General features: G+C 41.1%; 2 protein-coding genes across 4 annotated transcripts in view; both read left to right on the top strand.

Annotated features, from left to right (window-relative positions):
* Positions 1-25,239, top strand: part of Erich1 (glutamate-rich 1) — a gene marked incomplete at its 5' end in the record, with an annotated part of 52,793,804 nt that overhangs the window by 3,670,706 nt on the left and 49,097,859 nt on the right.
* Palld (palladin, cytoskeletal associated protein) overlaps positions 417-25,239 on the top strand; it is a 393,100-nt gene continuing 368,277 nt past the window's right edge. For 2 of the 4 annotated variants that reach the window (XM_087587230.1, XM_087587229.1), the window contains exons 1-2: positions 417-583; positions 16,647-17,651. In XM_087587230.1, coding sequence (XP_087443356.1) covers positions 16,720-17,651 — 932 coding nt within the window. In that variant the 5' untranslated portion in view covers positions 417-583; positions 16,647-16,719. 4 annotated transcript variants of the gene reach the window in all.

Below are 25,239 nucleotides of genomic sequence, written 5' to 3' on the forward strand. Positions count from 1 at the left end.
AATCAATTGGCATATCCACTCAATTTGGCAGGTGGCTTAATTTTTAAATAGCTACTGAGTTTACTATTTTGGAAGAACCCACCACATGGCTAAAATTTAATCATCCCAGGGCTCTTCCTCCGAAGTTCTTTTTTTTTTTTTTAATTGGAAACCATAAACATACCTGTAAATACTAAAGGCCTGGGGAAAGGCTGACAAAGTCAGAGGGTATTATGTTTAAATGTCATGTCATTTTCAATTCATAACTATGTTTCCTTCTATACCAAGTGGCTTTCATTTCTAAGAACCCAGCCTCAGATCTGGGGCTGCTTCCCAACCCACTACTTGGAGTCCTGATTGTGGCACTCAGCTGAAACATGAGTTCAGTTACCAAATATAGCCGAGTAGAGTAAGAGAACAGATGAGAGTCTCAGGCCACAGTTGTCTCAATCCCACAGACCAAGCAGTCCTTAATGGACAGGCAAGGCAGACCTCCTCTCACCAGGAGAGAGAAGAAAAGCTCCTGGGAAATCCATCGCCCTTGCGAAGGCTTCAAACCAACCAAGCATTGAAAAGTTCTGTACACAGCTTAACACACTTACTGGTAAGACGACACTTTTAAGACTTTTAAACTTGGAAATATTTCAATAGCTTTGCCTGGCACTGTGATACTATTTGGAAAATGCTTGAGTTTCTTCCTTTCATGAGGATAAGAAATGTAATGTTAATTTTGTATTTTTCCCCCAAAACAGGTAACACATAAACTTTGCTGGATTTCTTTCTGCCCACACTGTCAGACAACTACCTTAGGTTTATAATCTTAGGTGTGCTAAATCATTCTGATCAACTCCAAAAGGGTTAAATAAGTTTGTGTTGGAGTCAAATTTGTCAAGAGGGTGTATGTGTTATATTTCATAGTAAATGAAACTGTAGCCATCTTGACTGTCATCCATGTTTAAGCTAAAAACTGATGGCTTAAAATAATAAACCTTGATCTAAAATAAATAAACATTAAGGTGTCAAAAAATAAACTTTAGGTTTTAAATATTTTGAGTTATTTATTATCTCTTGAAAGATTTGAAATTAACCAACAGGACATAAGTAAATTAGTTGGGCATAAAACCAGGTAATATAATTTTAATGGATACATGAATAAAACATTTTTGACTGTGGATATCTACAGTGCAGTCTGTCAAAGATCAATATCAAAACCCAGTCCTGTATTGTGCTGTTTTTAAGCTACTGAGGAAATTGTCTTGAATCCAACACATGATGTTGGTGAAGAATTATTTCAGTCTCATATTACTTTTTAGCATTTTCTAAAAATACTGATTAACTTCTAGTGTAAATACTACAGCCAAATACAAGGTCTATTACTTGGCAATAGAAAACCATTCAAAATCTGTTCCACTTCTCTGTCTATCAAAACCATGCCCTTTTTACACGATGAAGATACTATCCAACTTTTTTTCGCAAAGAAATTGAGTACTCTGCTCAAATATTCAGAACTTTGTAACTGCTAACTGAAGAGGAGGTCAGCGGTCCTATCTAGCCATAACCGGTTCTGTAACTACAGGATTGCACATTCCTGGTCCTGTTGCTCTGGCATTGGGTGTGGGCTGGGGTCCCTTTCTCTGGCTCTATGTCTGCTTTCTGACCAGTCTTCTTTGTTCTGCAGCTAAAAGTGGATATTTAAATTGCCACAGGTCACACTTCTTCTCACGAGAAGGAGTAAGGATCACTCTGGGAAGTTACCACCATTGTAACTTCTTGGCTTTGGCTTTGTTGGTTTTGTATTCTCATTTCTAAAGGTGCAAAGAGGAAATATTTGTGTGTGCAAAATAAGTTGGCCTAATTCTTTAACATAAAGTAACTGATAGTCATGCAAGGCCAGGACAAGAGTCCCCACTGCTTAAACAGGGTAGTCAGGGGCCTTTGAAGGACACTGTGATTCTGGAGTTCACCTATGAATCAAGTCCATGCAGAGTGAGTGGCCAGGGCCTGGTAAAATTCCAGCCAAGAAAACAAAAAATAATCAAAGCATTATGACAATAATTTGCAAGTGACACAGCATCATAGCAGAGACTATAGGAACATCTTGGGTAAACAATTTTACTACACACAGGAATAAAACCTTTTTGACTGGATATCTACAATGCAGTCTGTCAAATGTGATTTTTGAATGAAAGTGATAAATGAACAAATTACAAGTAAAAACTACAGTATTCCCAGTGGATTCAATATGAAGATGATAAAATGAAGAGGTTACCAGGAAAAAACCTTCAAGTCCTCCTCATTAAACACAGTCTATGGCTGTGTCATAACTGGATGAACTGTCAGCTTCCGTTTACAATTTAGATAAAATATCTTACTTTGACAGGGTGGATTGTGTATAAAATCACAGGGTGAATTTGAGATACCTTTTCACAATGGCAATTATCTGATGATCAAAAAGAAAAGAAGCTTCCACATTGTTAAACCATGACTTTATAACTAAAGTCATTTTGCATCAAACATAGGATTTTTGTGAATGTTTTCACATTTGGCTGTTGTTGCCCTACAGGGTTCTTTATAATGACCAGAAAAATTACTGAAATGAGGAAAGAGAAAACAGAGATTTTAAAAAAAAAAGGAAGAAGGAAATAAGAAGCAAGAAATTAGTCTAAAATTAGCCATGATTCTAAAACAATAAACAAATAAGCAAACAAACTTCAAAGCCTCTGTTCTTAGCTTTGACCTTCATAGATAGGTTTTCTGAAAAACATCAGCAATATTGAATGGTTTAATCAAAAGCAATTAATCCTTTTTCTGTGACTATAAACAAACAAATGAGGGTGCTTAAATATCTAAGTCACTTACACTAGAAAATTTCCGCCTAAGCTTATGACTTGAATTTCCTATTTCCTATCTAAATCCCACCATAGAGCTGATTGGCTTACACTCTTCCAACACTTGACATTATTTATTCTTATGCATATGTGCATTTTCAGGGGACTATTGAACCATCTCTCCCTGTCTGAAACCTCCAAGGCACCAGAAGAGTGCTTCTTTCGCCCTAGTACACACGATTAAAGGATATAAGATTCCGTCTCCTTTCTAGCATCAGTTTTTCTTTCAGACTTCTAGCAGCTCTGTGGAATGTCTTGGCCATGGTGTTTCTTGACATATTCTACAGAAACCAATTATTCTCCTCTTTGCTAAACACTTCCAATGATTACCCATAGTACCAGCAGTGGGAAGAGAGAGCTCTGTAGTTACACACAAGCTTCGATGCTGAGTCTGCCAGCTCCGAATGCTACACATTGAGCCAAATATTTCGGCCTTTTTCTTTCAGTCTTGGATAATAGAAATACTAAAGTAGAAACATGATGTGTGCTCCATCAGGGTCCGATGATTTACTGTGAGAATGATTAACTCAGAGGCAGTCAGTCATAGGAAGCTTTGGTTTTACTCTGCTATTCTTATACTCTGCACTGGCTGTGTGTGTCAAGCTTGTCTTTCTTGCATTCTGTTAAGTTTAAGAAATAATTCTTAAGCTGAGTGTGGTGTCACATGCCTTTAGTCCCAGCACTCAGGAGGCAGAGGCAGGCAGATTTCTGTGAGGTCCAAGGCCAGCCTGCTCTACAGAGTGAGGCTAGGACAGCTAGGGCTGGTTATACTAAAAACTATGTCTCAAAAAAAAAAAAACAGAAAAAAAAACAAGAAAAGAAAGAAGGGGGGAGAGATGGGGAGAGAGAGAGAGAAAGGGAAATAACTCTGGAAGGTTTCTCATAAGGTTTCATATGTGTGTGTGTGTGTGTGTGTGTGTGTGTGTGTGTATGTGTGTGTGTGTGTGTATATATATATATATATATATATATATATATGCACATATATTTTACTCACAATATAGAGGATTCTCCTAAGTGTCATGAATGTAATTTTTCTGTGCATCAAAGTCAACAATTGTAAAAGTCACGGTTATTTATAACATATAGATGTGCCTATCTTTTTGCTGTTTTCATATTCATAAAGCATTGTGAAATATATATATATATATTACAATTTCAGGACCTCAAAAATAAATGCTTCTCCAAATACTAGGATAGCAATACTAAGATTTCATTTTTGTTTTACTTTTTTTTAACTTTTTATAGATTCCTCATGACTTTCACACCATTTACTCCAGTTCCACTCATCTCCCTACCACCTCATAGTCACCCTTTGCCCTTACAACTTCCTCTCCAAAATAAAAAACACGAACAATCAAAGCACAGAGCGCACCTCGTCCTGAAAGCTGTAGTTTGTCACAGTGTGTACCGAAGTTCACACACCTTCTCTTGTAAACGTTCACTGCGATGAGTCATTGGTCTGGTTTGAGATCTCCGGCTTCTGTGACAATATTGGATCCTCACAGGGCCTCCTCCCATTTATCCTTTCATTGCTCTGTGTCATGGAGATTCTGCAGCTTCAGATAGCACGACTGGCCCTTTCATGTGTCCCAGCCATCTGCAGATGATTAGATGGTAGAGTGGCCAACTCAAAGCTGTGGACCTGGGCCTGGGTGGTGGCTGAGCTGGTCAGCCTGCCAGCTCTTCCCTACCCAAACTACCAAGGTGAGCCCTCCAGACTGCTCTGACTAGGCCATCCAATGTGGCCATCAACAGGAGGCAGAGTCCTGGTCTCATTCCCTCACCTCCAGATGCTGACTCACCAACACTCATGCTTCCAGGGCCAGCTCCACTGTGATTCCCAGTCAAGGCATGAGGCCCTCTCCCAAGTGCTGTAGCCTTGGATGGGCTGGACCACCTCTCCTGCTCTCACACCCTCAAGGCTCACTCACTTGAGCCTTCTCCATCAGGGCCAGCTCCACTGTGTTGCCCAGGTGAGCTGCAAGGTCTGCTCTCCCAGGTGTCATAGCCAGTGAGGGGGCAGGGCTATCGTGCCCTCAGGGCCAGCTCTCCCAACTACCATAGGTGGTGAGGAGGAGGCCATCAGTCCCACATCTAAGCCACCTCAGCTACCTCAGGCTAGATGAGTGTTAGGGCCAGTTCTACTTTTCCCCCAGGATTGGCTCACCCTGTCCTCCTTGACCAAGTCCAGCCCTACTGTGTTGGTTCTCCTGAGGGCTGCAGGTAAGGGACAGAGCCAGCTCTCCTGCTCTCATGACCTCAAGGCCAGCTCTCCCCAGTGGCAGTGCCAGTTTTCCTGAGCTCTCACCCGGGGGACCGGGTTACTTGCACCCACTATCAGGGTCAGTCTTGCTGTGCTCTCCTCTCCAGAAAAGGTACAGGGTCAACACTAAAGTGCTGTGGCTGGTGAGGGACGTGGCTATGCTAAGATTTCTTATGTTAGGATGTATGATACATATACAAAATCCAAAATCTTCAATATAAACACCATATGCTCTTCATTTTATACTATAATTTCACAGAATTCAGATGATATTAACTCAAGAAGAAACTGTGAGCCATAAAATTACACATATAAAGAACCGACTAATTGAGGGGTATAAACTTTACAAAATGAGTGAAATATGCACAGAAAGTTAAGAAAATGTGTGATCATAGGAGTTTACACTTGGAAGCAATATCTGTTTAGAATAAGCAAGAATTCTGATAGGTTGTGTGCTCATATCTGGAGGTAGTTGAGCGTCTTGGTTACCTCGCGGTATTGGCTGACCCTCCCAAACCTTTGCAATACCAAATGTTTACTTATGAGCAGGAAATTGACAACATGAACACATGTCAAAATGTACCTGCAAGAATTTGCCTGCAAAGCACTGTGGGAAAATATCAGCAGCTTCTGTTTCTCTGGTAGTTTAAGGGAGACGAAAGCCTGAGCCCAATCTCAGTGTGTGGCAGTCATCACCCATCTCTCCAACAATTGAGAGGCTTCCAATCAATCATGGTCTATGGACGTCATTAAAAAAAAAATGCCCAAAAGTCAGCCAATCCAGGAAGGATAAGAAGGCATTTAAGTATAAGAAATACAGAACCTGGAAATTATTTCTTAGTTTACTACTCTTACCTCTTCTATTAAATGTTAGATTGTAGATGTGAAGAGCTCAGTGGTGGGGCACTTAGTATGAGTTCTGAGCCCTAATTCTTGGACCCAACAATGAGCAAAAAGTCAAAGGAATGCTGAGATGTTACTCCTTCAGAAGGTTATGTCCTTAGGCTTCAGAAGAGAAGCATAACTCATAGTAGGTACCTTTTTAACCATGTCCATATTACATGTCTCAAAGAGTTAGCAAACTTTACACAATTCTGTTGAATATCCTTTATGGGAAATGTTTAGAACCAAAGATGTCTCAGATATTACATTTTTTCAACATTTGTATATACATAATGGGGCACATAGGAGATGGGAGTCCAGACTTATTAAGCAAAACTGTTTTATATATACTTTACATATGAGGCCTGAAAGTATATTCTCAATGGTATTATTAATAATCACTTTTAACAATTTTCATGCAGACAACAGGACTCGATGGTGGAGAATTTTCTACTTGTGATGTCATATCAGCCAGTACTTTAAAAAGCCTAGGATTTTAGACCATTTGGGGATTTCCGGTTTTGGGATATGGGGGCTCAGCATGTACTAGAATTGCTGGCAAACAGAATGGGTGATTATTTTGCTTCTGATTTTTTCCCAAGACACTTTCCTTGGCTGTTGATAAGAAATGTAAAAGTCAGAATCATTAGAGATAAGTGTTTAATATGCTATCTTTTTTTTTCCTTTTTTTCTTTTTTCTTTTTTTCGGAGCTGGGGACCGAACCCAGGGCCTTGCGCTTGTTAGGCAAGCGCTCTACCACTGAGCTAAATCCCCAACCCCTTAATATGCTATCTTTAACGTTTCTAAATGAGCGAGTGGTGTACCTCTTCCTCGCAAATACCCGCGGTTCTGTCACGAGCAAGTCCACTGGTGGCATAGTTGGATGTGTTTTAGTCTTTCCAACATGTGGGAATTTATGAAATAACAAATGTACAAGCCAAACCAATTTCTCTGGCTTTAACTGAGAAAGCACTCCTGATTCCACTTAGTATTGATGGTCAATAGCAAACACAGATACTTTGAGTTTTCATTTCTTAGTGTTTGTTGGTTTGTTTGGGGTTGGGGCTTATGTGTGCCATAAGATGAGTGTGGAGGTCTGCATAGAGCTTTCGAAAGTTGGTTCTCATCTTGTGAAGGCGGCTCTCATTTCTCCTTCTGCACTGCATACTCCGGGCAAGCTGGGCTACAAGCTTCCAGGTGATTCTCCAGTCACTGCCTTCCATCTTGCCATGGGAATGCTGGCATTGTAGTGTGCAGCCGTCCATCCAGCTTTCTATGTGATTTTCAGGGATCAAATACAAGTCACCAGGCTGCGCAGTTAGTATTTAACCTCTGAGTCACTTCGACAGCCGCGCTGATCCCCAATCTTAATTACTACAATAATTGTTGGATCATGCATCATACTATATATGTGAGTATTGTGTACGTGTATTCTGCCATGTATGTGGGACACAATGGCTCTTATAAGAGGCTGAAGAGGCTACCCTGTTCAGAGGAACTACACTGAAAGTCAGGGCAGGAAGTTGATACAGATGCAAGGGGGATACTCTATAGAACTGGATCAGAACCGCAGGCACAGAACTGCTAAGAGTGCAGAGCTGTCAAATGCGGGTCTCAATGACAAGTAACTTTAAATGTCAGTTTCAAGTGGCCCATGTGTGTCAGAGGTGAGAAAAACTATTTGACCCGGAACCTGGAACAGGGGCAGAGGTCTTTTTCAGTAACATTTTTTCAGTGATGTAATAAGTGAGACAGCTCATTATGAGTAACCAGGACATGGGTTAATGTTCCTGTCCTATCTTAGTCTTGTGCCTATCACGCCTCCTTCTTTTCCCTGAATCCATGTTTCCCATGGAACTATTGCCAGATGACATACAGACCCAGTCTCTGGGCTTCTTTTCTAACTAGCATCTCCTGTGATTGGTTGTAACAATCTATGACCATGAGCTTACTCTCAGCAACTTGGTCTCAGTGGTGTATTGCTTGCTCTTAGAAAGCTGCTTCTTCAGGGATGGGCATAATTTGATGACTTTGATGGCATATGTGTATGACACAGACCCCTGTATATGATCCATGCACTGCTTAAAGATGAATAGAATTGCCCAGTAGTGGTGGTGGACGTCTTTAATCCCAGCACTCAGGAGGAAGAGGCAGGCAGATCTCTGTGAGATAGGCCAGCTTGGTCTATAGAGTGAGTTCCAGGACAGCCAGGGCTACACAGAGAAATCCTGTCTCAAAACAAACAAACAAACGAAACAAAATCTGAACATTATTCTGTGATGCCTGACCACCACAGAGGCATAACCATGGGTGCATCTGGATTTACCTTAAAGAAGTTGGGAGAAAGGGGATGCTCTTGAAATATCAGACTACTCTTGTTGTTTCTTTCTGAACAATATATTAGGAACAACCCTGGGTTTTGATTGTCCCCATGTTCTGAGACTGCAACAACACAGTAGCTACAGGCCCTGCAAATTCTGGACCTGGGTGCCATCCAGTGGTGAGATCCGGAAGTAATTATAGACGCATAGAAAATAGGCAGTTGACTTAGAATTCTTAGACGGACACACATAGCAGGTTAGGAAGACAAAAGTAATACTTAACCTTGAGACAGTATTGCATGACAAGCATCTTGAGTGTTGAAAAGAAAATCATCCCCTCACTGGATAATCAGAATGAGGTCAGGAAGCTTGTAGAATGAGGTGTCAGGCAGGAGTCAATGTGGGGAAGGTCTTAGAGAGGTTTTTTTTTCTTTTTTTTTTTTTGGGGGGGGTGCTCATTGGGCTCGAAGAAATAATCATTTCAGTATTCTAAAAAGAAACCAAAAGACACAGAAGAACTTTTTGTAAAAAATAAAGCAGTAATTCTTGAGCTTCAAGCTACACTCAGTAAAATTTAAAGTGCAAAAGAGGCATCCACAGGGGGCAGGCGGTGGGAACAGCAAACAGGAGGAAAAATACAGCAAGAGGAATGGCTGCTCAAACATTTCCGGTTGGCATAAAGGAAACTGTGAGGAGTGACCTGTGTGGCTTTGGGTACAGTGCAGACAAAGGGCAGGCAGTTGTGTGGGTTCAAGGCAGACTTGAGAATGCCAAGGAAAGGAAATAAAATAACAGAAAACTTCATGAACTGAAGAAAGGTATGGATATATAGAAGGTCAGGGGTCACAAGTCAAATGTAAGTCAATGAGATCTACACCATGATGGGTTATAATGAAAGCATTTTAACATGATTCTCAAGGGTGAAAGAAAGTGAGCACTCAAGGATGTGAGAGAGGGGGACAGGTAATTATGTAAGTGAAGCCCAATTTACCTGACAACCAATTTCCCAACAAAATCAAATAGTCTAGAACAGTACATCTCAACCTGTGGGTTGCAAACCCTTTGGGGTTGAAGGACCACATATCAGATATTTACATTACAATTCATAACAGTAGAAAAATTGGAATTCTGAGGTAACAGCAAAGAAAATAATTTTATGGTTGGAGGTCTTCACAACATGAGGAACCCCACTAAAGGGTCAACAGTTTAGGGAGATGGAAAACCGCTGTTCTGAAAGAAAGTAGCATGAGTTTGTTTTTTCACAGTACTAAAGAAAAATTATCAAGAAATAATTCAGTGTTCCAAAAACCTATGCTTCGGAAATGGCAGAGACACTCCCAGACAAAGAAAAGCTGAGAAAAAAATTGTATTTTCAACACACTTACAAAACAATCTTACAAAGATATACAAAAGGAAGAACTACAAACTGGAGGAAGGGCCATGATGATAGCTAAGAAGAGAGCATAGAAAATCGCCAATAGAGTAATTACACAAATTCAGAAGATGCTAATATTTAAACAAGATGCATAAGACATCCCTAATATGTGAAAGGCAACAGAGAAAGGAAAAATGGGGACTGGAGAGATGGAACAGTCAACTAAAGTGCTTGTCTCAAAATTATAGCGCCGATCCCCAGGATCTGTGTGTAAAAGAGGAGGCCCATGGCGTACTCCTGGAATCTCAATGGTGTTAGAGGCAGAGACTGGAAGCTTGGCTATGTGGTCACTTCCACACCAATGAAAGACTTGTCTCAAAGGGAAGGAAGCACCCAATCTTCACATATGCACTGTGTCGGGAGCTGGAGGGTAGGAGCATCCATGAGTTTACCAACAAGTCCCAACTCACCTGGAGGAAAAAATGCAAAATGAAACACTAAAATTCAAATTGTGGGAGAAATGAAGTAACATCGTATAATCATCTTCTATTAGCTCTTTGTTTAGCCTCTTCTTCTTTGGTTCCTTTTGTATCTCAATCAGCTTGTTAAGTTGCTGTTGGTAAAAAGTAGATTTCTATGAACAAAATATTTTTGCCTGTATTTGAGGTGCTATGCTCCCATGCATCAACATGGGTATGGTGTGTGTGTGTGTGTGTGTGTGTGTGTGTGTGTGTGTGTGTGTGTGTGTGTTCTGAAGCTGACATGGACTGTCTTCCTCTCCCTATCTCTACTTTTATTGATTGAGATTGGGGTCTCTTAATTGAATCCAGAACTCATCGACCAGCTAATATAACAAACCAGCTTACTCCATGCACCCCCCAAATCTATATACATTTATTTGGGGCTAGGGTTGTAACTCACTGATAGAATGCTTCCTTAGGATGCCGAAGGCCCTAAGTCCAACGCCTAGTGCTGAAAGAAAAAATACATAAATATATATTTTTAAAAGGATAAATGCATTGATAACATACTACTCAAAGGACTCAGAATCAAATTGCATTAACCAGGGAATTCTAGAAATTTTCCAAAGGAAGTGGACAGATGAACTGGTTAGACAAGCAGGATGGAGAAAGACAAAAGGGGGCATTTTAGGCAAAACGGACAATATATGCAAAGTCATGAAAATCTAAAAGAACACAAAAGGTCTAAGGAACAGAGAGGCAGAACCTGGGTTGAGAGCAGTCTGTGTTTAAGAGGGTGTGCCGGAGAATTGTCAGATCGGCAAATTGTCTATAGGTAAACAACTCAGATAGGCCGTGAAGCTTTTCATACCAGTCAGGAAGTACAAGGAGGAGGCAGAAGGCATTAACCAGACTGTGTAAAAATGTTCTCATTTAAATCTTTGATCCCTAACTGTAAATTGCTTAAACTATATTAGTGGCAGATAATTGCCATTTTCCTCTGTATGTTTTTTTTTTATGTTTGATCAATCCCTAATATTGGACTATTAAAAATCACAGAAGAAAAACTACCTGACATACCTCGTCTTCCGTGAACTTTCCTTTGCACTGGTACACAACTCTCATTAGCTGCATGCTCTACCATTCTATGACAGGAAGTGAAAAAGAGGATCATGAGGTTGAGTTACATGGGCAGACCCAAGGAGCAGCCATTTCCCCTGGGGGAAGAAGCTAGAACCACACATATTCCAAAATCAGAATTATGGCTTGAGGCAGTTTTAGGAGAGATGACATTTAAGCTAAACTGAACTGAGGAAAGATGAAAAGAAAAAAGACGGGTTTTCAGGCCACTCAAACTACTGGAGAGGAAGCAGTCAAAGATCAAAAGCTACAGAGGATCCCTCTATTCCTCAAGATGCTTGTGCTGCTTCCTGAAGGAGAAACACTTTCCTTCTGGCGAGTTGCATGTAGTTTTAAAAGCTACTGCGTTTGCCAGGGGTCAACCATGCTCTGGCTCCTTCTGGCTCCCCTTTTGCTCTACTGACCTTTGCTCTGGGAAGTGGACCATGCTACCAGTCCCACCAGAGACCCTTGAATCCTCAGATAACACACACACACACACACACACACACACACACACACTCACACACACACAAACACATTTCTTTACAATTTACCTCCTTGCCACAATTACTGGGCATTACTTTTTCTCTCCTAGAAAAGTGTGCCCTTACCAATTTATTATATCTGTCTCTCCACCTTCCCCAAATCTTGGTGGCTAGTCCCACCTAACCCCTGCCAAACATCCTTGGCCACTCACTTGTAGCAGAGGCGGCAGGTCTTAGCTCCCCTCGAGACCTTACATGGTTGCTGCATTCTTACTCCTCCAATGCGTGGCAGGAAAGACCCTCTCCCATTCCTTCTCTGCCTCTGCCTTTTCCTCCTGGGACCCAGAAGTCCCACCCTGGCCTTCTTTACAATCAAGAACCAACTGGGGAACAGGACATTAGAATCACACTTCCCCTTACACTGTCATTTCTCTCATTCCTTCTTTACAGACCAAAAGCAAGATAAGTTGTACTTTTTTTTGCTTCATAGTCCGCATCTCTCACAGCATCATCAGATTAGAAAAAGCATGATTTAGCATCCAACAGGAAGTCTCAGTGAAATAATGGAGATGTTTGCAGTTGTGTATCATTCCTTTGGAAGATGGTCTTTTCATTTTTGAAGTGTTGACTGACACAAAAATCTCTGAAGCGTAATTTTCCAGTAACCTCAGGCCACCTAGAAACCTTCTTGTTCATTGCATGTTGAGTGAGCGTTTTACTTACCCCGCGTGCATGTTCCAGCAGCAATAACTGAGCTGAAAATTAAATCTAGAGCAGGTACGCAATCATGCTATTAATTCACTTTTCACTGTGCAAGCAATTTTTAAACCTAATCCTGACGACTGAATCCTATAAGGTGGCACCTGTTGAAAAACTAACACGTGAGTTAGTAAGCAGGTGAGACAATATATGCCTGCAGCAAACACTCCCAACTTAGCAGTAAGAATTGGCTGTTTCCCATCATTCACTTGGCTTAAGCTCCCTTATACAATGCTTTTCCTGAAGCTTTAAAACGTATCATAGTATGTTGATCTTATACTAAATTATAAAGGAGTTAGTGATGTATGGAGCTTGTTTCTGATCTTGTTTTATTAATATGATGCATGGTTTAGGAATCTTGCTTGTAAAACTATAATGTAACAGTGCTAAAGTACATGGTTAAGACAGCTATAGATTAACTGCCTGGACCTGAATCTTGGTTCTTCTCTGTGCGGAGGGTCTCACTGTGGACCCTGGCTTGCTGGGAGCTTTCTTCTTAGAACAGGCTACCTCCCAACACCTGGGTCCTGGATTATAGACATGTGTAACCATGCAGGGCTGAGTGTTTCCCAGATATACAATTTTTTTCTAGTGAAAATAATACTGACTTGGATTCTGTATAATTCCAAACACTGTATTTTATTGTTGTATAGATCTTAACCAGTTGTAAGTCTACCAAAAAGTTTAAACACTCATAATCACTTACATATGTGTGCAGTCTTCAGTGCCTTCTTCGAAATGGGGTTGTAAACTCTTAAATGGTTTCATGATTAATTAGCTACATAAAATTTTATATGCATATTTGTTTTATACTTGTTTACTTTTACCATGATTCTGTCATCTCAAAATTAGAGTTGAACTGCCTGTTGCTCATAAACAAAATATATTTACATGTTAAAAGTGATCTGAGTACAAACTTCCTTCGTGAAGAGAACAATTAGGAAGGTTCCATGCTACAGAAGAGTCAAGACAAAGAAACTAGAGCAGCGGCTCTCAACCTTCCTAATGCTGTGACCCTTCAATACAGTTCCTCATGTTTCAGTGACCCCCGACCATAAAGTTATTTCATTGCCACTTCATAACTATAATTTTGCTAACATTACAAACTGGAGTATAATATCTAACAGAAGGATATCTGATGAACAACCCCTGTGAAGAGGTTGTTGGACCCCCAAAGGGGTTGTGACTACAGACTGCAAACCACTGAACTAGAGAACCATTGAGTTGATAAAGGTAAGTGCGATGATAGGAACAGGACAGTGGAGCTCATCAAGCCTAGCTCATCAAGCTAGATAAGCAAGCAGTTCCAATGCCAAAAACCAGATGTTCTTAGATGGTAAACTGCTTCACTTGGTCCAATTGTCATACTTCTGGGGAATACCCCACCAGGTTACTACTGGCAGAATGTGTTGAAATTCACCATGTTCAATATCTTCCTTTGATGACTTCTAAATGCTATCTTGGGGACTTTCTAACTTTTCCTCCTATGATGCTGTAAACAACATCTAGTAAAAGAACACCACAACTAGAGTGACAGAAGACTCATTGCTTCAGTGAGCAAAAGGGGAGTTTAAACTGATGCCCAAATGATACTATCATTTGATTCCAATGATATTCACAGATAAATGTCCTTTACAGAACACCTAGCTGTCTTCTACATCCTTTAAGACTAGACTGCTCCTCCCCACATTGTTCCTATGGTTCCTATGCACTTTTCACATTCTTTTGACACTCTATCAGATGTTTAGATTACCTTCACGTCATTTGTTTAATGGCTCCAACTTCCCTATTTTATTACCCCATGTGGTGGCTTTTTAACTCTTGAATGGAAGGACTATGTCATGATTCTAGATCAGAAAGCAGTCAGCAAACATCATCCTCTGGAGTTAATCCATCCTATTGACATTTTATGTACAGAACTATGGATTTTTTTCCACTGCAAAAGAAAAACCCTTTAGGGCCTTGGCAGATGACTCAGTGGTTAGGAATCTTTACTGCTCTTTTAAAAGACTAGTTGAGCACCAATATAGGGTGGTTCACAACTTCCTATATAACTCTAGCTCTAGGAAATATGACACCCTATTATAACAGGACTTTCTCAGACCTGTCAGTGGTATAAATAATGACACAAAGGCTTTTTAATATTTCAAAGCTTAGGCCTTTTAGTTAGGGCAGTCTCCCAGACAGCTATCTAGCTTGAACTGACTAATCCTGGCATTATGTCCCATCATGTGCCTAGTTCTACCTCTCTGCTCCACTCTGGTCCCTCAGTTCACCTGTGTGTCTCCTGGTGAATCTTTGAGTCTCATTTCTTCTCCCAGCATCCCTCTTTCAGAAGTTCCGCCCTCTACTCTCTGTGCAGCTATTGGCTGTCAGATCTTTATTACAGCCAATCATATACCATTGTAGATTGCCTCTAGGCTAGTGAGGAATGACAATACCAAGATCCTCATGGCATTTAGCTTGCTGCCAGTAAAGAATGAACATCGAATATACAGAGACATACCTTCACATAGTGTACCCCAACACTCTAGTTCACCTATGAGGCCACCTGCATGTGCTCATAAACAAGTGTGTGCACATGTGTGCACACTGCACAGGTCTTTAATCCCAACTCCTTTCATAGACTGAGGCTAGAGAACTGCAAGTCCAAGGCCAAAGTCAACCCGAACTACATAGTTAGGCATGTTTCCAAATAAAAACAAAACAGGAATGCTATGACTTTTAAAAATTAACATTTAAGAATCGGTGTCCACAAAGTTTGTGGACATAGTCATGCTAATTAATTTATATCTCATTTATGGCTGGCTTCATGCTGACATACCAGTTAATAAATATAACAGGAATGCTTAAGCCGCAAAGTTAAAAACACAGTACATTTATACATCCTTTCTCTCAAGAGAGAGAACAGTTTGGAAATACTTAGTATGGAGTGCACATTTACTCTCAGCACCTGAAAGTTAATACGTGATTATTGCTAGCTGTTAGAATTATGTTGAATGAATGAATATACACGATGATGACTGCACACAAAGAAATGTTGAAACTGTTTATTAGAAACATAAATAAATAAATACATCATAACTCGTAAACACACAAATGCTTGATCTTTCTATTTATACTTATTAAATGGGTGAAATCTGAGATTATACATTTGCCCTTGGTGGATTCGAGCCATGTGAACAAAGTCAGTGTTCTATCAGAACACTGCCTTTGTCATCATGACACAAACCAGAGTCACCTGCAAAGAGCAACTCCAATCAAGAAATGGACTCCGTCAGATTGTCCTGTGGCCATGTCCAGGGTCATGTTCTTGTTTTATGATTGATGTGAGAAGACTGAGCCCACTCTGGGCAGTGCTACCACTGGGCAGGTGCTCCGGGGTTGTATGAAAAAGTGAGCTGAGCACGGAGAGCAAGTCAGTAAGCAGCATCCCTCCACGGTCTCTGCTTTAGTTCCTGCCTCCAGGTTCTTGCATGAGGAAGCTTTGGCTTCCCTCCATGATGGACGGTAACCTATGAACCAAATAAACTTTTTCCTCCCAAAGTTGCGTCTACTCATAGTTTCGATCTCAGCAACAGAAACCAAACTAGGACAGTCAGAGTTACTAAAATTCTCAAGCACTTATCTGAAAATATTGCTGCATTGAGACGACTGGTAAACTCTGTGATGAGAGAGGAGAGGGCACGCAAAACGCCCCCTATGTGCCCACTGTGGACCTGCCGTGCCGAAGACATCCTCTCCTTGTATCATTTGTGAGTAGTTGCTCACTTACAGAGTGCATGTCAACCTGAAATTACAAACCATGCCAGACATTTTAATCCAACCTCTAGCTCTTAGATCTGGAAGCAGAGATAAGAAGATTGTGTGTTCAAGGCCAGGCTGAGCTACATAACAAGAGGTTACCTCGAAAATCTAAAATAAAAATTTAATGGATTGTAAGTTGTAAGCACACAAATATTTGGTCTTTCTTCCAATTTATAGAATAAAGAAGATTGCTATAGTGGCTCATCTTAAAGTTTCTTTCAATTTCTTGTTACTAATGATATGAAAAAAAATCAGGGGAAGGGTTATTAACACTGATGAAGATTCTGTGTTGTCTTTCAGAAAGCAAGAACACAGGTTTCCTGTGCCTCCAGCTTCCTGCTACAAGTAACAAGTGTGTGTAGACTGCTCAAATATGTCAGAGACTTCCTCCCACGACTCCTTCTATGATTCCTTATCAGACGTGCAGGAAGAGGGCAGAAGTGCTGACTTCTTCCCAGGCCTCTCTGCTTTCCTCAGCCAGGAAGAAATAAATAAAAGCCTTGACCTGGCACGCAGAGCTATAGACAACTCTGAAACTGAAGATTTTGACTCCGAAAAGGAGATCTCGCAGATTTTCAGCAAGTCTCCTACGAGCCTCTGCGAAACTCCTTCCTATGAGGAGAAGAAATCAGGCGAGCAGACTTCCTCAGAAGGACCTCGGGATAATAGGCGAGCATCTGTCCAGCCTCTAGCAGAACAAGCTGAAAGGATCACTTCCCCGGCGGCTTCAAAGAGAAAACCTGGGGTATCACCACTGCTGGCCAGCCCCAGCTACATCCGGAGCCTACGCAAGGCTGAAAAACGAGGTGCAAAAGTTCCCAATCCAAGTGCAAAGCCCAAGGCTGCCCAGCAAAGCAAGACTGGCCCCCAGAGCCAACTGTGCGACAAGGCAGCTAGTTTCATCGAGGAACTGACGTCCATATTTAGAGAGGCAGCCAAGCCAAGAAACAGAAGCCCTAATGGTGAGTCCTCGTCACCAGACAGTGGGTATCTGTCTCCTAAAAATCAGCCATCAACCCTGATGAGTGCCTCAGCCAGCCAGAGCCCCACTGCAGACCAGCTAGACCAACTCGAGATGGACGCAGAGGTCAAGCAACCCCAGGGCAGCCTTTGCTACCAGGCCCACAAGGCTCCAGAAGAGACCTTGCCACACACTCACATCCCGCACCCACAGCCCCAGAAAGCCCGCCACTTGCCATCATCTGCACCTCGCTTCATCCAGAAGCTGAGGAGCCAAGAAGTTGCCGAAGGAAGCAGAGTTTATTTGGAGTGTAGAGTCACTGGAAACCCAGCTCCCAGAGTCAGGTAAGAACTCTTATTGTGAATGTAAAGCGACTTTGTTGACTTCTGGTGTTACTTCAAGGGAGAAGAGGAGAGATTTCTTGGGTTGTTTGTCCTCTGGTCTCTGCAGTAGAATTTTCTCAAAAACCTGCCAGACAAAAAGGAGGCCAAATAGCCAACACCACTAGGTACCCCAGGTGGGGCAGGTAAAGAGGCCATGAGAAATACCAGCAGGCTGTTATATAGGAGTGCAGATTTTACAGAGCCTAGGCAGTGTAAAAATGGTAAATGGTTTATCGGAAGTGAGGAGAAAGGTGTGTGGTTTTAATCCTGAGTCACTGAAGAAGGTAAAAAAAAAACTACCCCAAAGCTAGAGGTACAGAGATGACAGTGTACAGAGATCAAGTAGAGATAAACCCTAAAATAAACATCAGGCTTAAGGAATGGACCAGGTTGCCTTATTAATTAGAGACAGACACACACCCACATCTCCCAAATGTGGCAGCCAGAGTAGGCAGAATTTCTGTGTCAAAGACCAATAAACCAAGTCCGTAGCACAGCAGGCTGGTTTCCTATGTTTAGCGACAGGACACAGCCAAAGATGAGACAGCGAATTGAGTGCAAACAGAGAGCCAAAGAAGAAGGCTACCTCTATGTCCATTGTAACTCCTATAAATTCTTCTTATTAAGCTACAGGGTGTATCCCTTCTGTGCAATAAAAGTTTAGGAGAGGGCCCTTAAATTCATATCGCGGGGCTTCCAATCAGGGATCTTCCTTGGACTCGCCTCTTAAATCAAGACACTTTTGGGACTTGGTGTCTTTAACCCTGAGATGAAAAGTGTAATAAGAAATCACATTCTGTTTTATAATGTCTGAATTGAATCGTATGTAAAAATAACAGCGCCTTACTGTGGCCTGTAGCTAGTGTTACCTAGACTCCTTAGGGTGTCTGATTACTTAGTTGCGAGTCAGGTTTACACTATAAAGATGGGCATTTGTTCAGTTATTTGGAGGCTTCATCCCAACGATGCAAATGTTTAAAAGCAAACTCAAGTAATTTTTTTTTCTTTTTTTCGGAGCTGGGGACCGAACCCAGGGCCTTGCGCTTACTAGGCAAGCGCTCTACCACTGAGCTAAATCCCCAACCCCCAAACTCAAGTAATTTAACTTACAGAAAGAATGGAGTGGACAAAGTCAGCCACGTAAGTCAAAACAGCCGTTGTACGTGCAAGCTCACGCACTCGTTGCTGGCCTTGGTTTCTTACTTTACAATCATCGCTCAGAAGAAAGCATCAGGATGATTCACAAGCTCACCCTGTCAGTTTTTACTGTAATGTTTGATATTTTTAAGAAATGGACGGCAGGGGGCAGTAAAAACCTTCTTAATGGGTCTTTCAGCCGCTGTGTTCTTGTGTTCTACGTTTATGTGTTTTCCATAAGAGTAATGGTTTCTTTCAGATTCTATTTTGTTTTTTTTAAACCCACGGATTTTAGGAGCAAATACTCGGTGAGAAATATATTCGTATGCAAAACAGTGTTACTGATTTTGAAGCTTCGTGGTTCGATTTACATTTATGTGCAAAATAGCCTCTTCCAAGTGTAATTCAGTGGCGAATGCATAACTTGTCAAAACTGACCGAAAGCACTCCACTTAGCACCAAAGGACCCAATCAAATGAGCAGGCCAGGATCCCTTATTAAAGTTCAGTTAGTTGTCTGGTAACATAGGGAAGCATCAAAATCATGCTTGGGCTTCTTGGGGACAGTAGGTTTAGACATTTAGTTAGTAGCATAGTATTGTTAGTTATTTTCAAAGTACTAAAATCAATGACCGATGTTCGTTAGATATGGTAAACAGTCATTAAATCTTCGGTAAAAAATACTCCATTGTCCATTCTCTAGTTAACTGGCCATTTTGTATCCTTTAGGGTTCATTTTTGTTTTAATTTGCTTTAAGAAGAAGGATATAAATCTACAATGAGGCCAGGAGTTTTGTTTTCATTCCTGTTGAGGGATCTTGGTCACCTTGATCATACATTTGGAAGTACACCAAACTTCATGATCATTAAACTTTATTGACCACATGAGACATGTGATGGATGGTCCTAGTGGAGAATCTTCTGTGAAGACAATTTTGTGTCAGGAAGAAAACCTTTAATAAAACAGTGCTCACACGGGTACATGAGAAACTGGCTCAGCTTGCGTCAGTCCAGGGACACTGGCCTACACATTAGCGACACCTAGTTCATTGGCAGGATCTAGAAGTCGTTGATTGTCTTAGGGAGAGGAAGGGAGTGTCAAGGAATCTGAAGCAATCAGTGGGCAAAAGCCCAAGAGATACTGCTTGGCAAACACAGAGACACATAGTATTGGGCGGTTGGCAGCTGTCCTAGGAAGGGGCAGGGTGTGGCTGGGTGGGGGGCAGACCAGAGAAAAGAATGCACTGTTGGCAGGTATGGCAGCAGGTGGTGAGATCCTGAGGGACTAGAACACAGGGAGAAACTTCACTTGTCAATAGTATATGCAAGCAAGCAGCCAGACCAGGGTTCCAGGAGGACACAGGAAGAGCACAAGGAATTTGCATTCAGCTCTGATGAAATGAGGCCAACGTTTAGTGACTGCCTTTGTGCTGGAGCCAGGATGAACGAACAACTTCCTACAACAGCATGGCTAGGCTACTTACTGCTAGCTTAGAGATCCTTAAAGAAGGCCAAAACCGAGGCTGCTCCAAAGCCTCAGACCAGACTTGGTAGCACAAGCCTTTAATCCCAGCACTAGGAAGCAGATAGATCTCCTTTGAGTTCAAGGCCAGACTGGTCTACATAGTGAGCTTCAGGCCAGCCAGGGCTATATGGTGAGTCTCTGTCTTAAAAAGATCAAAACAGAAGAAAACCCTGGGTATCGTCAAACTAATAAATTAGATAAAGGAGCTCCAGTTAAAAGGAGGAGTGGGAGGAACAGTAATGAGAAGGCAGGCCAGTCATTTCATGGCATTCCTACTTTAAACACGCTGTTCCCACTGGTGCAATGTGAAAGCAATGTTCTTTCCCTCCTTTATTCTTACTTCTCCAGACAAAAATCTCAACCATTAAAGGAAAGAGAAGTTGTGTGTACGTAGCATTAAAATTGTATATAAGGGTCAGGAGAGATGGCTTAGAGGTTAAGAGCACTGACTGCTCTTCCAAAGGTCCTGAGTTCAATTCCTGAAACCACATGGTGGCTCACAACCATCTGTAATGGGATCCGATGCCCTGTACTGCTATGTCTGGAGAGAGAGGCAGTGTACTCATATACATTAAATAAATAAATCTTTAAAAAAATAAAGAAAAAATTGTATATATGTTATTTCTTAACAATTTTAGCTTAAAATTTTTCAAGATTTTTTTTATTTGTGATTGTGTTCTTATGCTGCTGAATGTGTGTCTCTGTAAGTGTATGTGCACATGTGTGTGCAGTTGCCCCCTGGGCCAAAAGACAGCATTAAAACCTTCTGGGCCATTTGATGGGATGTGAACTCTGATCCTCCTGATTGAGCCGCAAATACTCCTAACCTCTGAGCTGTTTCTCCAGTCTCATACAAGTTGAATTGTTACATCATCTGTTTCTCTATTCTGTCCTGTCCTAATGGTGCTCCTTTCTCAGCCTTCAGAGGAGCATGGGGGCGGACACCACTCACCGTCCTTGGTCCTCTGCACTCTCGAGTGGATAACTAGTTCATAGAAGGTTGTGGTATATACCTATAATCCTAGCACTGGGAGGATAGAGGCAGAATGATCTTGAGTTTTAGATCAGTCTGGACTAGATCTGAGTCTAAATTTAGTCCCAAAACAACATGACTTTGTTATTATAAAAGGAGTCTTCCTCCTCCTTCTCCTCTTCTTCTTCCTCTTCCTCCCCTCCTCTTATTTGTTCTTCTGGGACAGAGTGCCACTATGTAACCCTGGCTGACCTGGAACTCACTATGCAGGGCTACATAGGACCAGACTGACCACAAACTCAGAGATTCATCTGTCTCTGCTTCCTTGGTGCTGGAATTGAAGCATATACCACCAGACCTGACCCAGTTTCTGCATTTAAAAATATTTTTAATGGAACTTGTATCTTTTAAACCACTTAAATTTAAGAGGCCCTAGATATGAAACTGTACAGTGATGTATCAAATAGTAAAAAAAAAAAGTTAATTAATCACAGAGCCTAGAATGTAAGTCAGGTGGTTTTATTCCATATCATTCGGTCTGATCCATAAGAAGGTCCCGCCACTGTCCTTCTTACTGAACTGCTGTGTCTGGTTCAGTGGCAACCTCCAGAAGTAGAGAGGAGGAAATCATATTCCAAATACTTTCAAAGAGATGGTGGCGTGATATTTTCTACACAAAGAGATCCATAGTTCCTCATGATTGTGTCTCTTTCTCTTCAACCCATTAATGATCATCAGTCAGCACAAATGTTAAAAGAGCCTGCATATTCTCTGCATAATAGCTGTAAAGAAATCTAAGTCTTCTAGTTGTGAGCAGCGATCTACACACTTTCATATTCAGAAATAGTAAGGTGAATGCCTACATTTATGAAAGGGAAAATACTTTCAAATACTCAACTACTGAAGTAAAAAGGATCCAGCATACACTTTAATATTCCAGACACGGTTCCTCAAACAGATGCCTATTAGGCCATACTTACCAGTCTTGTAAAGTTTTATTTAATATATGTAATTGCAATTAATTAAATTCTTTTTATAATTAAAACTCAGCACCTTCAGTGCCTCCACATAGTTTACATGAGCAAGACCTTGATCCTCATCAAAACAAAGCAACGAGAGTGTCCATATGAAATCAATACAGCACTGTCTGTGGACATTTATGTTCCCTAAGGATAATCATAATAAATAAAACATACCACGGATATTTATCTTAGTAAGACCATCTGTATGGACTGTGGTGGTTTGGGACAATGTGGCAGTCACACCAAAGCCAGTAGATTATAAATGTGAATATACACATGGCTTAGCCCAAGATTATTCCAAGAATAGCCAACATTGAGAACTCTACACGCCACCAGATTATCAAAAAAAAAAAATAATCGACAATTACATTTGGTGTTACTACAATATGACACATGGTTATACGTAATTTGGAGCACAGTTTTAGGATAAGCAGTGCATTTAAGATGTACACACATGAAGCCTTTACATAACATCTCTGTAGAGATCTAATGTAAAGTGTCAAAACTTCCTTTCTAGAAGTTCTAGAAAAAATTATCGCAGTCACCCTTGAGTGTGCTTGTTCTCAACCCCATCTCTGGTCCATCCAACAATCTCCCTTTCAGATCTCCAAACTGGGATTCTTCATTCCGTCACCTCCAGTGTGCTCCCCTCCAAGCTTCATGCTCTCTCTCAGATACTAGCACTGCCCTCTGATAGACTTCCTTGGGCCTACATTTGTTCATCCATGTCCCCATGACTCCCATCAGAGTCCTTTTCAGTGAACTGTCATCATAGCACTACATGCAGTGACTTTTTATATGGAATAAAGTGGAATAAAATACACTGTCCTGGCAGATCCTCATAAGGTCTCTTCTGTTTGATTTATCCCAGCTTCTTACCGCCGAAGAGTCCACATCAGCCTAAGGGACCTTACTGCACCTCCTTCATAGGGGCCCTCTGTGCCTTCTGCTCTTTCTCTGTGGAATGTTCTCTCTTCATATTTTTCCATAAAGTATCTTTGGGGTATGTCTTGCTATATCTACCCTAAGTTAAAAGGGGGTGGAGAGAGGTCCTGCCCATACCGCACAATTATAGTATCTGGCAGTTTTCTCCATAAACTTTTATGACATACTGTGGATTACTGGTTCAATTTTACTATCCATTTCCTTCAACAGAATTAAAAATCCTTGAGTATAAGGACCTACCTTTTTTTTTTCATTTATTGGTGTCTGAGATCTAAAATGGCATCTGACATCTAATATGTGATCAATAAATACATGTTGAATAACTCTGGGAGTAAATTCCACTCCAAGGTGGAAGAAAATGTTGCCCTGGTGTTCTCAATAAAACTGGAAAAGCTATAAAAGTAAGTGAATAAATTAAATCAAGATATATACATAATGAATAAACCAGAGGTGAATTTATCAGATCTGAAACTCAAAAATAAAATAGCAATTAAGAGTAAGCAAGTTAAAAAGAAGTGCACAGGGCTGGAGAGATGGCTAGCCGTTAAAGGCTAGGCTCACACCCAAAAAAAGAAGTACACAGTGGCTCAGTTAGCAAAGTGCTTGGTTAACATGCACAAAGCCCACGGTCTGATACCAAGCACCTGAAAATGAGCAAAGAAGCCAACAAACACTCGAACAGTGGAAGCAGGGGCCTTATCCATTCATAGCAAAAGGGGGATTGAGGGCAGCCTGGCCTCGTGAATATATACAACTAGCATGAATAAATGGTTTTCTTAAAGTTACTTTCTAAAACAACACCATCTTAAGCCTACTGAGGTTGTCAGAATACAAACTAGTACACAAGAATGTCAAATGTTACATTAAATATGGCAGTAACCACAGAAACAAAGAAGCAAGGGGCTTCGGTTGTGGTCACAGCATAACCTTAAAAGCATTGCCTTTTATCTTCCTTTACCATCTATACTATCTATGCACTGGTACTGTGCATAATTTAGTACAGAAAAACCACCCAGAAGAGCCAGGTGCATATAGCTCAGTGAAAAATCATCTGCCCAGCACATTCAGGCCCTGGATTCAGTCCCCAGTACCAGAAGAAAACCATCATTAAAAACGTCTTGACGTCTCTAGTAACATGAATTGAATAGGGTGGATCTTAGTCATTTCCCATTATAAGTTATTTGTTAACCACTTTTCTGGTTTGTGTCAGTGATATTTTAGGACTTTAAAAATCACTTTTTTGTTTTGATTTTGTCATGTTCCAATAAAATATTATGTTTTCAGTCTTATGCCAAAGACCTTTAATGAAATAGTCTACCCAGGTTTTTGGCTACAGAAGATACAAGAAAAAGTCAAAATGTAGACACTTGAATTCATGCACGTGTGTGGAGTTTCTTACTCTTTTGTTATTGAGTTCTTTTTTTCTTCTCCACATGGGCCTTTTTGTGTAACAAATGTCAAGAAATGTTCCCTAGAACAACAAATTACTGTTGAACTAGAAACCAAAAGATCTCAGCAATGGAGTAGTGCCCTTCGGTGATGTGGAAATGGAACCTTCTCTCTGCCTTCTCCGGACATACTTGTCTGTGCCCCACAGACTAAAAGTGTATGGTGGTCTGCTTGATGCTCTGTCTTCCTTCCCACACCTCTGTTCTTTCTCAATCCACTTGTCTCCAGTACCTGCCCACTTGGAATTCTTCCTTTAAAACACTGGGTTTATCTCTATGGTAGTTTAAACAGAAGGCTATCATTGATCAGACTGTTGAATCTTTTGCTTCAGATCTTGAGAAAATGGAGTTGCTCTGTATTGCTGACACAGGAGGTATCAGACCTGTTGGCTGGAATTGCTGTTTCATAGTTTGAACATTTACAGATGGCCAGTTGCTACCTCACCTCCCTTCCGGGTTTCATTTCCTCTTCCCGGGCAGCAGCAGGGTGTGTGACAAGC

This window comes from Rattus norvegicus, chromosome 16 (assembly GCF_021556685.1).
Source record: "Rattus norvegicus strain SHRSP/BbbUtx chromosome 16, alternate assembly SHRSP_T2T, whole genome shotgun sequence".
NCBI classification, from domain to species: Eukaryota; Metazoa; Chordata; class Mammalia; order Rodentia; family Muridae; genus Rattus; species Rattus norvegicus.